This window comes from Octodon degus, unplaced genomic scaffold (genome assembly GCF_000260255.1).
Source record: "Octodon degus isolate 3935 unplaced genomic scaffold, OctDeg1.0 scaffold00301, whole genome shotgun sequence".
In the NCBI taxonomy this organism is placed as follows: Eukaryota; Metazoa; Chordata; class Mammalia; order Rodentia; family Octodontidae; genus Octodon; species Octodon degus.
In genome coordinates this window covers 1,504,858-1,521,585 of record NW_004524877.1, presented here as the reverse complement: position 1 = coordinate 1,521,585, position 16,728 = coordinate 1,504,858, and the positions used below count along the sequence as shown (strand labels likewise).

General features: G+C 37.6%; 1 protein-coding gene across 3 annotated transcripts in view; it reads left to right on the top strand.

Moving 5' to 3' along the window:
- The first annotated feature begins 351 nt into the window (after window positions 1-351).
- The window catches only part of Zdhhc15 (zinc finger DHHC-type containing 15), a 215,736-nt gene continuing 199,359 nt past the window's right edge, over window positions 352-16,728 (top strand). For 2 of the 3 annotated variants that reach the window (XM_023707590.1, XM_023707589.1), the window contains exon 1: window positions 362-497. In XM_023707590.1, coding sequence (XP_023563358.1) covers window positions 362-497 — 136 coding nt within the window. Of the gene's footprint in view, window positions 498-16,728 lie in introns of all 3 variants that reach the window. The other variant, XM_004647319.2, reaches the window with a different exon arrangement.

Genomic DNA, 16,728 nt, shown 5'->3' with positions numbered 1-16,728 from the left:
CTCCTTTACAGTTTTACAGAGCCCTGGCCAGGCATGGAGAGCTGAAGCAAAGGGTTGGGGGTGGGGAAGTGATGAGCGGAAAGGGGAGTGACTGCATTCTCTCGGAGTGTGCCCAGCCTTGACTCCCTGACTGCCTCCCGTTCTAACAGGGCCAATTTCTCCACACCGGGACTCACACCTATTGTGTCAGGCAGGGTGGACTCAACAGTGCAGCCCCACAGGTGGCACCAGCTAAGTGAGAAGGTTCCCGTCAGGCTATGCAGTGGAGCGCCGCACAGCGCGCCTTCCAGCCGCCTAGCCGCCGCCCAAGCAGTTCCTACCCAACGCCAGCAGACCTGCTCGGTCGATCTTCGAGACGAAGATGCGGCGGGGGTGGAAGATGGCTCTGTCTGGGGGGCTGCGGTGCTGCCGCCGGGTACTGTCCTGGGTGCCAGTGCTCGTTATTGTCCTCGTCGTGCTCTGGTCCTACTATGCCTACGTCTTTGAACTCTGCCTGGGTAAGTGGAGCTGGGCACCTAGGGTGGGGAAATTATGCTACAGCATAATCGTCTGCCCTACCCTTCATACTGGTGTTCCTGTGCTCTTAGCCCTCACTCTGCTGTTCTTCTTTCGCTGCCTTTCCCCAATCTCTGGCTTTCCACAGTATCTCCTACGCCCTCCCAAAAGTCCCACCAGGTCGCCATCGTCTCCCACCTCGGATTTCTTATCTCTTCACCTTACCCACAGTAATTTCCAGGTTCTTACGTAGGGCCCTCTTTTTCTCGTGTAGACTAACCACTTGGTGCCTGATGCTCTCCTCTTAGGGATCCTATCTTACCCACTGGAGGAAACCCCATACCCTGTGTCCTTAAGCTACTCACACTATGATTCTCACCCATGCACCAAAAGGGAGCCCCACCATTTTTCCTCCTGCTACAATCCTACTAGGATTTTATACTACGGATTTCCTGTTAAGAATCCAAACATATTTCCTATCTCCTTATTAACTATCTTTTTTTTTTCTCCCATTCAAATCTGTCCTTCTTCCACACTCCTGGCTGAACTGCTTCATATCTTCACTCACTTGTGACTCCCTCACAGTACATTCTATTCTAAACCACTGAGGTCTCTCTTTTTTACATGAATATAAGCTCTCCCATTCTCTTTCTGTGTGGGCTTTGCCCTTTTCTTCAGCTACTCTGGGGGGCTGGAGTTTCTACACAAAATTCTCTCCTCTCACACTCCAACCCCTGATTTTTTTTTTATCACACTGGGATTCCTTTAAGTTTCTTCCTGCCTTTATGCTTGGAGGAGTGGTCACACCTTCCCATTAGGGGCTCACATGATTTTCTGAGTCCTCATATTAGTGACCCTGCTTTTCTCACATCGTGATCCTGCTTTGTCATGATTCCGACTTTATATCTTTTCTGAGAAACCCATTCCCCACTTCCTATAGTCCTTTCACGCTGTTAACACCACATTCTGTCTTCCTCTTGCTTCCTCTAGGGTTGCACTTGCCCCTGTCTTTTCAAAGTGAGGAAACCTTTCCCTTTCCTCCTGAAGTTTCTAATATTTTCTATCCTTGCCAGTGAGAGTTTCTCTTCTTGTTCCTTCACATTAGAGGGCCCCTCTATGACTCTTTTTACCCTCACCTATCACACTAGGACACACTCCATTCCTTTTTTATTTCACACAGTATATCTGGTACTTTCAAATTCAGAATTATACAGTGACAACACAACCCCCCTAACTCCTTCCTTTGCGTTTTCCCTCCTACATCTGTCCAGTCCTCTACCTGTACTATTAATGGCCTTCAGTAGTTTTCATTTTATATACAGTCTCCCTCACAACAAAGCTCCTGCTTTTTTCACAGTGAAATTTCCCTTAGCGCCTATCTTTTCATATTGAGGAAATCCATGTCCTCTCGAAAGAGCTTCCACCAATATTTATTGTCTTTTGAACACTAGACTCCAATTACCAGCACTTTAAAACTGTGTCTAGATTGTTCCCTGTCCATTTATTGTGGGGTTCCTATTCCCATCATATTACAATTACCACTTGCCCCATGGTACATCTTCTCAAACTCAAGCATTTCTAAAACTCTTCTTTAGCCCTTCAAATCAGAACTTCTAATCTTACAAATTATGGTTAAGGAGATGTTGTAGTTCAATCCCAAGACCTGACTCTACTTACAACCACCTCCTCTTACATATTTGAGAAACAAGTATTCTACCCTAGGTATACTGAGAAAGAAAACACGTGACCCTTTTCTCTAGTACAGAACTTTAAGAAAGCTATTCTAATCAACTCTATACATCAAATCAGATTTTAATTTTTCTCAACTTCTTAGAAATATTCTGGAAAACAAAATAAATTTCATTAGTTGCTTTCATAGATATAAATTTAAGTTGTTTTTCCTTTTTTTTTCTCAATCTAGTATTAAGGATCATTAATCAGACTATGTAATGACTGGGAAATTTTACTATTCTCAGACTCTTGGTCTTTTTGAATGATTGACTAAAGAGTCTAGAGTTTAATTCCAATATTATGGTATGGACATTTCTCCTAGGATCAAGCCATATTGGAAGCACTATTAAGCATTCTAGAGTTCTTAAGCACTGATTCACAACAGCTTCTCCAATGAATTTTTAAAATCAGTAATGATAATATGTAACTCTTATATAGGGCTTACTTTGTGACAGAAAGTGTTCTAAGTACTATAAATATATTAACTGCATATCAATTCATTTAGTTCTCACAACTATATGAGGCAGGTATAATTACTGTTCCTCAACACAGAGGTGTTTACTGAGACAGATGAGCACATTAAGGTAAAGACCAAGTTGGAATCAGTATAGATTCTTATAACTTCTTACTTAGTCACATAATATTAAAAGCTAAAAGAAAATTTAAGATTATGATTTATTAGGTTTTATTTTATTTCAACACTTACACAGTACTTGCTACATATGAGTTACTGTTTCTAAGTGACTACACACACACACACATACACACACACAATTTGATCTCTTATAAACCTTATGAGGTATATGGCATCATTATGCCAAGCTTCCAAAGAAGTAAGCTGAGGAATGGGTATATTAAGTCATTTATCAAAGATCATAAAACCAGTAAATTGCCAAAGTAGAATGGCAACATATTCATATAGCTCCATAGCTCATACTCTTAACCACCATACTACCTTAATATCTTGCCTCCTCTTAACTAATATAGAGGTCAAACTTTGTGACTCACATGCCGGGAAAAGCCTGCGGATATATTTTATTTGGCCTACACAGTGTTTTCTTAATGTTTTGCATCAGTTACTATTATTTCAAAATCAAGATAAGCTTGGCACTGTATTCCACGCCTGTAGTGCCAGCTCTTGAGAGGGTGAGGCGGGAGGACCACTTGAACCCAGGAATTGGAGACCAGCAACATAGTGAGACCCTGTTTCCAAAAAATGAAAAATAAAATCAAGAGAATAAGGCAGCTTTAATTTTTGGTTCTTATTCCATATCTCAATCCTGCCATCTTCATTTTATAATTGCTTTTTTTTAATAATGAGCAACCTGTGTTTTTTAGAAAAGCCAGGTCTACTTTTCCTAAAGACACAAGTTTAATGAAGAGTAGAGAATTAGAATGCAAGGCTGTCTGATACCAAGATCAGATCATTTCCATTGCAACCAAAGTAACATCATAGAATTCCAATGATTTAAAAGGTAATATTAAAAGAATCAAATTCTTTCTCAGGATAAACTCTAATAGCACTTTCCCTAATATTGTGTATGTGTACAGCTAAGACCCAAAGTGATTTTTTATAATAGTTTGTATAGTTTGAATTGTGCCCATTACTAACTAGGAGATCTGGGACATCTTAACTAATCTCTCTAAACTTCAGTTGCCTCACATGTACCTTGTTTATGTATTATTTATTCATACCACAAATAATTTGCTCTGTATCTCTATGTGACAAGCATTGCCATTGTGAGGTTTAAATAATACAGTGCCTGAAAAACATGAATCATATTTCAAAGCAAATTGTAACAGCTCATTAGATAAAAATTCTTTATTAATAAGAACAAAAGGTATTCTGTTTTACATAGGAAAGCAAGAGACTTAAACTTTGAAAGGAGGAAAGGGGCCATTTCATTTGGATAAAATTTACATAAAATAATATCAACCATTTTAATGTATCAACCTCAGTGTCAGTACATTCACAGTGCTATGCGAGTATTAAGCAATGATGTGCTGTTTCTTTCTTCCCTCCTTTCTCCTCCCAGTGTACCATTAAGCTAGTCTGTCTCTGTATTTACCTGTTTCTAATGCTTTATACAAATAGCATTGTATTATTTGTCTTTTTGTGACTTGCTTCTTTCAATTAGCATAATGTTTTCAAGATCTATTCACACGGTAACATCCAATAGTAATTATCATTTGTTTTTCATTTTATTTTAATTTACTGGTACATGTTTGTAATTCATGTAGTTTGCAATCATCTTGAGGAGTGGTTATATGTACATATTACAACTTGTTTTTAATCCCCTCTCCCCCTCCACTCCTCTCTTCCTCTGGTTCTCCAATCACCTTTTTTGTACATGTCGATACTATTTATAGTCTTAGAACATACTATGGCTTATAATGTTTACATACATTAGGGTTATTAGGTGCCTGTATATGGCATACCTTTATTCCTTCTGTTTTCTCTTCCCCTCCAAATTCTACATCTTCTTGTTCCCTCGGTCCATTTCCCTATTGGACAAGATGTGCCCCTTGGTCTACCCATGTTTTATCTTTTGATTTGTTTATTTATACTTTGCTTCATGAAAATGAGGGATACTGTATGGTATTCATGTTTGTATGTCTAATTTATTTCACTCAATATTATGTTTTCTAGGAGCATTCATTTTCCTACAGATGACTCAAATTTGTGATTCTGTGTAGCCAAGTAGTATTCCATTGCACATAAATACCACAATTTTTTGTCCATTCACCTGTTGAGGGGTATACAGGGTGATTCCAGAATTTGGTTAGCTACTACGAATTTTGCTACTATAAACATTGGTATGGAAGTATTGCTATATAAGATGACTTAAGATCTTTGGGAAAAATGCCTAGCTGGGGATAGCTGGCTAATATGGAACTCTTAATTTCAAGTCTTAGAATAATCTCCATAATGATTTGCATAATGACTGTACTAGTTTGAATTCCCACCAAGGTAGGAGAGTACCTTTTTTGCTACAACTACACCAGCATATGTTACTGTTTGATATCCTATTAATTGCCATTCTTTCCGGAGTAAGATGAAATCCTCACATCATTTTAATTTGCAGATTTCCAATGGCCAGAAAACATATTTTCATATATTTTTTAGACATTTGTAGTTTTCCTCTGTAAAGTATCTGTTCATTTCTCTAGGCCATTTCTTGACTGGGTCTTTAATTTTAGGTGGTTTAATGTTTCTGAATTCTTTTTATATTCTAGATATTAGTCCTCTGATGAGGAATAGCTTTCAATTTTTTTGCTCATGCCAAAGGTTGTTTCTTCCCTATATTGAGTGAATCTTTTGCTATACAGAAACTGTTTAGTCTGATATATTCTTATTTATTATTGCTGCTATTTCCTGTGCAGTTGAGGTTCTGTTTAAAAAATCCTTTCCTACTCCTGTTTCACTTGTTTTCCAGAAGGCTTAATGTTTTTGTTTTAATGTTTAGATCTTTGGTCCATTTTGATTTTAATGTAGTATATGGTGAGAGATAAGCATTCACTTTCTTTCTTCTACAAAGAAGTAACCACTTTTCCTAGGCCTGCTTGTTGAGAAGGCTATCTTTCCTCCAATAGATGCTTTTGGCCCTTTTGTCAAAAATTAAATAGTTGAATATATCTGGGGAAGTTTCAGTATTCTCAGTTCTGTTCCACTGATCTGTTGTCTGTTTTTGTTCCAGCATCATGCCATCTTTCTTATTTTTGCTTTGTAGTATAGCTTGTAGTTTGGGATTGCTATGCCACCTGTTTTGCTCTTATTGTCCAAAATTACTTTCGCAGTTTGAGTCATTTCTTGTTCTATATAAATTTTAGGATTGTTTTATCTAGATGTGTAAACTATGTTGTAAGTATTTTGATTGGGACTGCATTGAATCTGTGTTAAAACTCCAGAAGAATGCCCATTTTGACAATATTAGTTCTCCTTATCAAGTAGCAAGGGACATCTTTCCATTTTCTGATGTCCTCTTCAGTCTCCTTCTTCAGCCCACTGTAGTTTATTTTATAGACATCTTTCACTTCTTTGGTTAGCTTAATTACTAAGTAGTTCTTCTGATGGTGTTTGTAAATAGAATATCATGTCCACATCTTGTACAGCACTTAACCACTAGGAAGAATGTATGCAATGTGTTAATTATTGAAACTGTCCTACCAATTTGATTTGAAACTGTCTCATTGCTATTTGTTTATCAATAAAATTATGGGAAAGAAAAGACAAAAAAAATTACTAAGTAGTTTATTTTTCTTGAGGTGACTGAATGGTATTGTTTTTATAATTTCCTTCCCATCCTATTCATTGTTGTTATACACAAATGTTAATGGTTTTTCTGTGTTGCATTGTTTCTTGCTACTTTGCTTAAACAGGTTATTAATTCCAAGAGTTTCTTGGTGGAGTTCTTTGGGTCTTCCATGTAGAGTATCATGCCATCTGCAAACAGTGATAATTGGAGTTCTTCCTTTACTATATTCCTCCCTTTTGTATCTTTCGCTCGCCTAATTGCTCCGGTTAATGTTTCAAGTACCATGTTGAAAGCAGTGGTGATAGTGGGCATCCTTGCTTTGTTCCTGATTTTAGGGAGAATGCTTTTATTTAAGTTTTTATTTGGGGGCAGAAATGTTTTTAGTTTTTCCCCATTTAGGATGATGGTGGCCAGGCTGGCTCTGCCCCCAGGGTGTGCTGAGATGGCAATGGGCGTGAATAGAATATCATGTTCACATCTTGTACAGCACTTAACCACTAGGAAGAATGTAATCCCAGCATTTGGGAGACTGTAAAAAGGAGAATCACTATCTAGTAGTGAGATCCTGAACACCCTGTAGACCACTAAAATACAGAAAAATAAATAAGTAAAAAAATTAAAAGGGTGATGATGGATATTGTCTTATCATAGATAGCTTTTATCATATTTAAGTATGATCCTTATGAATTTTGTCAAAAGCCTTTTCTACATCTGCATCTATTGACATAATGCTTTCTTTATCACCTTGCTCCTATTTGTGTGATGTACTATATTATAGACTTACATATGTGGAACCATTCTTGCATCTGTGCAATGAAACCTACTTGATCCTGGTGTATCAGCTTTTAATAATATGCTGCACTCTATTTGTTAATATCTCTTTGAAGTTTTCCAGCTATATTCACTAAAGAGACTGCCACATAGTTCTCTTTTTTTCGTTGGGACTTTGTGTGGTTTTGGGCTCATCAAGACACATTTCCATAGGTGTATTTTGGATCACTCCATTCCTTTTAATTTCTTTACAGAGTTTCAGGAGTATTGGTGATCTAACATCCTTAAAGATTTTATACAATTTATCTATGACTCTATCAGGTCCTCGAATTAAAATTTTGGTCAATTCTTTATTGCCAAGTCCATTTCATTGGTTGTGATTGGGTTGTAAAATATGTTTGTTTGCTTGGGTCATTTTGGTAATTAATATGTGTCCAGAAATCTGTCCAATCTTTCATTAATTATCACTGTCAGCATTATAAATTCTCTCCTTAGTTTTGATTTGGGGCTGGTTTGTTGTTTTATCTCAGATATCTGAAGATTTCTCATAACGGTATTTATATGCGCTTGCTCTGTTTTTTTAATGTGAACATTGACTGCAATGAATTTTCCTCTCAGAACTGCTTTCAAAGTCCCAAAAGTTTCCTTGAGTTGTACAATCATTGTCATTAACTTTCAGAAATTTTTAAGGGGCTGGGGAGATGACTCAGTAGAATAAGCACTTGCCTGTCAATCACAAGGGCCTGAGTTCAATCCCTAGTTCCACCAAAAAAAAAAAAAGAAAGAAAAAAAGAAAGAAAGAAAAAAAGAAATTTTTACATTTTGTATTTGATTTCTTCTCTGACCCATTCACTGCCTAGTAATATGTTGCTAATTTTCCAGGAGATTTTTTGAATTTTCAAAATTTTCTGCTGTCATTGATTTCCATTTTCTTTGTACTATAGTTAGATTGTATGCATGGAATACTTTCTGTTCTTATATTTATTTAAGCAGGGCTTGTGGAATAGTATAAAATGTATTTTGGGAAAAGTACCATGTTCTGCTGAAAAGAATTTGTACTTTGTTGTAGAGGGGTAAAATACTATGTATAGAACTATTAAATTTATATTATCAAGGGTATCATTCTCTCTGAAATTTATTTACTAGTTTTTTATTTAGTTGATCTGTCTGTTTGGAAAGTAGGATGTTAAAATCCCCTATTATGATTGTGTTACTGTTTGATTAATCTTTTGATTTCAGTAGTTTTTGCATTTTGGAGGTAGATGCTCCAGTATTCAGTGTATATGTGTTTATCAATATTCTCTCTTCTTGTTGCATTGTTCCTTTAACTAGTACGTAGTGACCTGCTTTGTTTCTTCTAATCCTTTTTAACTTGAAGTTTACCATGTCTCCTGTTAGAATAGCTACCCTGCTTGTGTTCAGGGTCCTAGCTCATGAAATGTTTTCCCTCCTTTAGTTTTAAGTCTGTGAGTATCATTTTGAATTAGATGGGTTTCTTAGATGGAACAGATTGCTAAATTCCAGTTTTTTGTTTAAATCTTTCTGCCTGTGTCGTATTTTGATTGGAGAGTTGAGGCTGCTAACTGTGGTAGATCTTACAGACATATGTTGGTTATTTATTATCATTACTCACTTTATCTGTTGGTATATAATTTGTTGTTTATTCCCTCTGTTGTTTTCTTCCCCCACTGACCTCATTAGTTTCTTCTGTGTTTTTAACTGTGACCAATACTCTATTTTCTATTGAGAATACTCTTCAGTATTTTCTCTCAAGTAGGTTTAGCACTCCTATCTTCTAAGCTGGTCATTTTCATGGAAATGTCTTATTTCTTCATTTATTTTGAAAGATAGCTTTGCTGGATAATGAAGTTAATCTGGGTTTGAAGTTATTTGCTCCTAGGGCTTAAAATACTTCATTCCAAGCTTTTCTGATCTTTACGGTTTGTGCTGAGAAGTCTGCTGTGATTCTACTTAGTCTACCTATATGTACTTTTTTGCTTTTCTCTAGCTGTGCTTAAAATTCTGCAGTTTTTTCTGAATGTCTGTAAATTTAATAAGGATAGGCCTTGGTGGACTTCTTCTATCATCATAATTTTTTGGTGAGCTAAAAGCATCACTTGTACTTAGAAATATTTTTTTGTGTTTGGTAAATTTTCTTTAATAACATCTTTGAGCATGTTGGTGAATTGATCTGTGCAGTCTTCTGGCTTTTCTCTAACTTCTATTATCCTTAGATTAGTTTTTTGTTGTTATCTAGGAGGTGCTGGATAGTCTTCTCTTGTTCTGTTATTTTCTTTTTGGCTTATCTGGGCTCTTTGCTTTAATTTATTATTTTGTCCTCAGTATGAAATACTCTCTCTTCACCCAGGTCATTTCTGAAATGTATGTAATCTATGCTGTCCATTATTTCAAGTATTTCTGTCTGAAATCTTTTAGACACTATCATATCCTTACTAAATCTGTCATTCTGGTTTTGAACTGTTTTGGTTAGCTCATCCAGTTTTTTAACTCTATTTCCCTGAAATTCACAATGGATATATTCAGTGTCATTGGTACAACCTTTTGGTTTTTTCTTCTTTGTACTCATTTATTGTTTCATCTGTTCTAAGAAATTTTCATAGATTTCTTCTCTCCAGTATTTGTTTTCTTCTCCCTTTTACTCCTTCCTCTGCCTTAGGGGAGTTGGGAGTATTCAGATATCTTCTACATACTTGTTTTCCTATTCTGCTACTTGTAACTGTGTTTATTTGTTTATAAATACTAATATGTATATATGCATATAACTCACAATTTCAATCCCACAGTAGTTCTGTATGATAGTCTTACAATTACTCTATCCCCTCATTGTGTATTCTCCAGATAAAGAAGAGAAGCTAGCTACCTATTAAATCAGAGCCAATGAAACCACAATTTTACAAGAGTAACAACCTAATATACACAGGAGACCACATTACTAAATAACTCAAGAAGCATATAACAACTTAAACCAATAAAATGTCCACAGAGAACAGTGACTAAATATTCTAATGCAACACTACATACATGATTCCCAAGTCACATTCCCAAGCCAGAGAGTCTTAGCAATCATACCTCATTTACTCCTATGATCCCTTTACTGCAAAACTAGAGTTGATTCAGACTTCAGGCTTATTTTGGCCAGGTTCCAGGCATTCTTGAATATTCTTCTTGAGCCATGCTCCTGGGTTAGGTAATTTTACTGTCCCTCTTCCCTAGTATACTGATGGGTATGGTAGATTAATTCACTGACCCTGACTTCTGAGTCCAGAGTATTCCTATGGAATCAATTCAACTATAGCAGTAAGAGGCTAATTTCTTGTATGGAATATATTATGGCAAGTTGAGAAATGACCATAGGACACTGTTTTGGATATCTCTTTAGTCTACAGAAGATATCTGTATCTATATTTAAGCATTGTAAAAACTCAGAATTTGACCCACAATTAATGTAAACCAAATGCATTGTCTGTGTCTCCCCTATGTTGTTGGAAAAAAAACACATTCAACATTACTTTTATAGAATCAATCATACACAGGTCAGAGAGATAAGGGTTTGTGTAATGCCCAAGAGAAGAGAAGAGCCATAGTAATAAAAAGAAAAAATGAAGAACAATTTTTCTCTGAATTTTATGCTTGGTGGTATGGGAAGGCATAAATAGGAAAGGAACAAAAAGCCCTATTGATGTTAAAGATATGTTGCTATATTCTTAGAGAGAGATAACAAGGAAGACTATGTACAGAATTAGTAGTGAGAGATAGGGATAGGGAAAGGTTCTATGCTTGATATAAATAATACAGTAAGACCTTAAGGAAGTCAATTGAAAGGGTAGAGAGTAGAGAAAACTAAAATTGATCATGAAAATAAACACAGGGGAAGAGGTCAGGCAAGGAGATATGAGTAAAAGTAGGAGGAGGTGTAAATGTACAGTGGAGAATTCCCCTACCCTCTAAAACCTATATTAGAAGGAGAAAAAAATAAAGATAAGCATAGGCAAAACACAGCTACACCCCCACACACCCCCACACTCATAAAAGAGAATAGTAAGAAAAATGTAAAATAATGGGATAAAAGTGTTAAAAATAATGAAGGAGAGCAGCAAATAATAAAAACTAAAGAAAAAAAACCCTAAAAGTATGTTGAGAATAAAAAATGGATAATACAGACAAATAAAGAATACAAAAAAATAAATAAATTGTTTTGATTTGTGTCTTCCTTCCTCAGGCTCCTATTAAGGAGCAGGTTTCCAGGGAGTGCAAGACTTTATTCTCACTGGAAGACCCGGGAAGTCCATGCCTCAAAGAATGCTGCATATAGAGTTCTGTTAACAGTAAGAGCAAGTTGCCACTGTAAGCTTCTAGTCCTTTTAAATAAGGGCTAAGGCTGACTTTTGGCCACTACCAGAGCAGAGTCTGGGTGGTCCCATCTCTTATTTCTCAGAAGAATTTCCCCCAGTGTGCTGTCTACCTGCCAGCAGTCCACTGTGACTAGACTGTCCTTCCCTCATTCCACGCAGGGAGCTTGACAGTTAAGAAACTGTTCTGTAACTGAAATTCAAGCCCTGAGTCCTTTCCTAAAAAAAATGGTGAGCCCCTGCCCACATATCTGTGTAACTGTGTGCTGGGTACTGTTCCATTATTCATGTACCAAAAATAAAGCAGAAATTATAAGAAACAAGGAGGTAGACCTTTCTGAGAATGCTCAGGGGACCATGGAAAGAGAGAGGGCATGGTAAGGACAAAAGGATTGGGCAGATGCAGGGGCCTTGGGGTTCTATCCCAAGCCTGCAGTGCTGGTCCCACCCCCAGGGCATGCTGAGATGGTGATTGTGACTGGATGTGGTGACACCCACCTGTCATCCCACTGCTTGGAAGGCTGAAAACAGGAGGATCACTATGAGTCCAATTTGTGTAGTGAGATCCTGTAGACCCTGTACTAAATACATTTTTTATTTTAATTTTATTTTTTCACAGAACTGGGGATTGAACTCAGGCCCTTGAGCTTGCCAGCCAAGTACTTATTCTACTGAACCATCTCCCCAGCCCCCTAAACATATTTTTTAAAAAGATTTAAAAAATAAATTATTTACAGTTTTAACTTCTCATGACATGGTTTTGCAAGCTTGTGATTGAGATTTTAAATTCCTCTATATCTCTTTGACTCTGCTTCATGCGATCTATTTCTTTCCTGTATTGCTCATTCAAGAAATCCATCATTTTTCTAATTTCCTGTATTTTTTAATCAATGTCTTCTTTAGAAGCAGTTATTAATTCTTTTACTGCAGCGTTTTCTTCAGATTGGGTTTCCTCCCTATGAGTTTCTGTAGTTGATTCTTTACTTCACATGCTATGAGTACAGAGAATTCTTTTTTATTTCAGAAAAGAATTCTGCTCTGCGTTCCTGTATAACTCTCTGCTGTTGCTTATTTACTATCAGTGCTATTAATTCATACATTTGAGCTGAGCTAGTGTCCTCTGCATTTGTTGTGTGTGGGCATTGGGTTTCCTCCATATGTTTCTGCATTTGATTCTTTACTACAGATGCTATTAATTCAGGGATTTCTTTTTTCATTTCCAATCTGAGTTCTTCTAAACCTTTCTGCAGCTGTTTCTTTATTTCAGAAGCTGTTGATTCATTGATTTCAGCTGTGTGGTTCCCAATTTGTTCTGTGTTAGTGTCCTCTGCACTTGTTATGGGTGGGCTTGGAGTCTTAGATTGCATTTTGGTTCTTCTCATTGTCATTTTGTGCAGCACTTTCTTCTGACCTTCATTGTAGAGCTTTGGTGCAGTAATAACCTTAGCACCTACTGAAGTTCAGGTGTAGATCTACAAAGTTTGGATTTATTCAGCTGTGCCTGGCTTGGGTCTGGCTGCTATGCTCAGCTCCTTCCTGCCGCTGCCCTTGGGAGTGAACCTGTTGTGCTCCTCTGGCAAGATGTTCTGCTCCTGGACTAGCTGGGTGGTTCTGAACCCTCATCTCTGCAGGGATTGCAGCTGCAGGATTTCACCCCAGGCCTGTATGCCAGGCCTGAGCTAAGTCTGAAGGGGACAAGGTGGAGTAGTGGTGAGAGGAGGCTCTCCTACACACTCACTGGGCCTGGACTAGGGCTAGATCTGGGGGTCCCCAGAACACGGCAGAAATTCTCACCGTGCGGGCGTGGTGGTGGGGGTGCTACAGAGTGTTGTTGGGGGGTCCAGTGAGTGGAAGAGGGTCTCACCCATGCTGTGCCTGGGCTTGGACTGGATCTGGGGGTCCCCAGAACGTGGCACAAATTCTCACTTGGTGGGTGGGTGGGGGATGCTGCGGAGTGGTGAGGGTGTGCAAGGGGTTGGAAGATGGTCTCACCCACACTGCGCCTGGGCTGGGACTGGCAGGTCCCGCTGGCGCAGGATAGCCTGGAGCTCTCCTACGCACTCACCCGGGCCTGGGCTAGGACTGGATGTGGGGGTCCCGAGAACATGGCAGAAATTCTCACTCAGTTGGCAGGGTGGTTCAGGTGCTGCAGAGTGGTGGGGAGTCTCAAGGGGGTAGAAGAGGGTCTCACCCATGCTGCGCCTGGGCTAGGACCAGTAGGTCCCGCAGGCACAGGGTAGCCAGAAGCTTTCCCACACACTCACCGGGCCTGGGCTAGGACTGGATTTGGGGGGCCCCAGAATGCAGCAGTAGGTATTTAGAAGACCAAAATGACAGGCATTCCAAGCATGACCCTAGTATTACACATTGCTATCTTCAGTGCAGTTGTTTAATTCACAGGTATCATCATATATATTTAGTAAGGGTGAGAATCCTACCAATTACCTTCTAGTTTCAAAAACCTGCTGAAGATTCTCAGGATCATTGCCTTAACCATCTTGTTCATATAAATGCATAGTTTTGCCCCTGCCATGTTTCCTAGCTTTTCTTCTGGCCTTCTCTTCATTGTCTAATCCTTAAGTTCTTTCTTTCCTTTTAATTGTGTTATTTGTTTCTATTTTTGTTTCTTCTTTTGAGTTCTTATACTAGGGAGACTATATGATATTTATACATGTGCTTCTGCTTTATTTCACTTATGAGTATATCTTCGAGTGGCATCCACTTAAATATAAAGACTTTGAGTTTATCATTCTTTATAGCTGAGTAATACTCCATTGTATAAAAGTACCACATCTTTTACATCCATTCCTCAGGTGACAGGCATCTTGATTGTTTCCAAGATTTGGCTATCACAAATTGTGTGGCTATAAACATAGGTACACATAGATCACTATGATATGACATTTTCAGTTCCTCTGGGAACATTCCCAATAGGGGGATAGCTTGTTTGAATGGGATTTCCAGTCCAACTTTTCTAAGGAGTCTCCACACTGATTTCCATAATAGTTGCACCAGTCTACATTCCCACCAGCAGTGGAGAAGGCTTCCTTTTTCCCCACAGCCTCTGCACCATTGGTTGTTGATTGATTTTGCTATGATAGCCATTTTTTCTGGGGTAGATGTTATCTCAGTGTGATTATAATTTACATTTTATGGATGGCTACTGATGTGGAGCATTTTTTCATATATTTATTCACTTCTTTAATTTCATTGTCTGCACCATTGTTTATTCATAATTTTTTTCATTTTATACATTTGGTACACAGCTTTGAGTCGTAGTGATCCTCCTGTTTTCAGGCTCTCCAATGCTGGGAATATAGACATGGATCACCACACCTGGACTGCGTGTTCCAGGGGTGGGGCTGGTGCAACATGCAGGACGAAGGATTAAACCCTGGTCTCTCAGCTTGCCAGAGCAGGTGATTATTCCGCTAGCTATTTCAATAGTCTTTCAGGATTGTATTATTTAAACTCATGTGTTTGCATGTTCTGTGGTATCATTTCCATTTGATGTCTAGTTTCATTCTGTAATGTGATGATAGGATACAAGATATTCTTTCAATTGCTTTGTATTTTTTCTGTTTGAATGTTTATTTGGTACAAATCACATTAGCAGACTGAATAGTCTCCAGGCTCTGAGGGGTTAAAGAATTTGCATAAGATCACAAAGGCTATAACTGTCAAAATTTGTTGAAAACAGACATCTAAAATATGACACTTTGTTGCTCACTTTCTAGAGAATCTTTTTAAAATTTTTATTTTATTGTTACTTTTAGATATACATAAGAATAATATCCATCATAAGGAATTTGTATCTCATGCATGAGATATCTTTATTCTTCTTTTTTCTCCTTTCCTCTACCCTCCCTTCAATCCCTTTTTCCTCCTTATTAAGAAAGGTTTGTTTCTCTTTCTTCCTTCTATTCTTTTATTCTTGTCCATTTTTTCTTTTCCTCTCATTTTCTTTGTTTCCCTTCTCATTTGATCATCTTCTTTCCCTTTCCTAATATCTAGTCCACATTTTATTTCTTAGTAACACATTTTCTCTGACCAAAGAAACCATGTGATATTTGAACATGAGTGTCTAATTTGTTTCAGATAAGGTTATGGCATCAAGGTGTATTCACTTAGCTAGAAATGTCTCAAACTTATCTTTTTCTATGGCTGAGTAGTACCCTTTTGTATATTAAAATATTTTGGGGCCAGGGAGATGGCTGAGTGGAATAAGTGCTTCCCTGTTAAGTGCAGGGGCCTGAGTTCAGTCCCCGGTTCTGCCAAAATAAAAAAAAGTCTCTTATTTAATTAAGCATATTGGTAAAATTTAAGTATCGAAAATTATCACATTAATCATAGGGAATTTGAACTTGGTCAGGATATATCATCATTTATCTTTTTCCCCTTCCCATTCACCCTCCTTTCAACCCTACTTCCCTTCTGTACTCTCCAACATTTGTTTCCATTTTATCCTTTTCTTATTTTCTTTCCCCTGCCTTCCTTCTCCTTATTCCTCCTTGTTCCCTTTTACTTTTGAATAATTTTTTCCAATTTCAACATATCTGTTGTACAATTTGGTTGTTATTTATACTTTTGGTTTCTGGTACTAGCGAGATAATGTAATATTTACACATGTATGTTTGATTCATTTTACTTAAGAGTATCATCTGAAGGTCCGTCCATTTAACAATAAATATCTCAAGTTTACCATTTTTTTATGGCAGAGTAGTACTCTACCATATATTAAAAAACCACATCTGTTTTTAACCATTCCTTGCTTGATAGGGTTTTGGCTTGTTTCCAAGATTTATCTTTTGCAAACTGAACTGCTGTAAATGTGGCTGTGTATATATCACTGTGGTATAATGCTTTTAATTCTTTTGGGATATTACCAAGAAGGAGAAAAACTGGATCAAATAGGACCTCTAGTCTTAGTTGTTTTGTTTTGGTTTGTTTGTTTGGTTTTTTTTTTAGGAATCACCATACCTATTTCCACAGTGCTTGCACCCTGTGTACAGTCCCAGCAACACTGGAGAAGGGTAAAATCTTTGCCTAAACCTCTATCTTCAAGAGTTCGGGCTATCCTGTCTTACAGCAGATATAATGCTTCT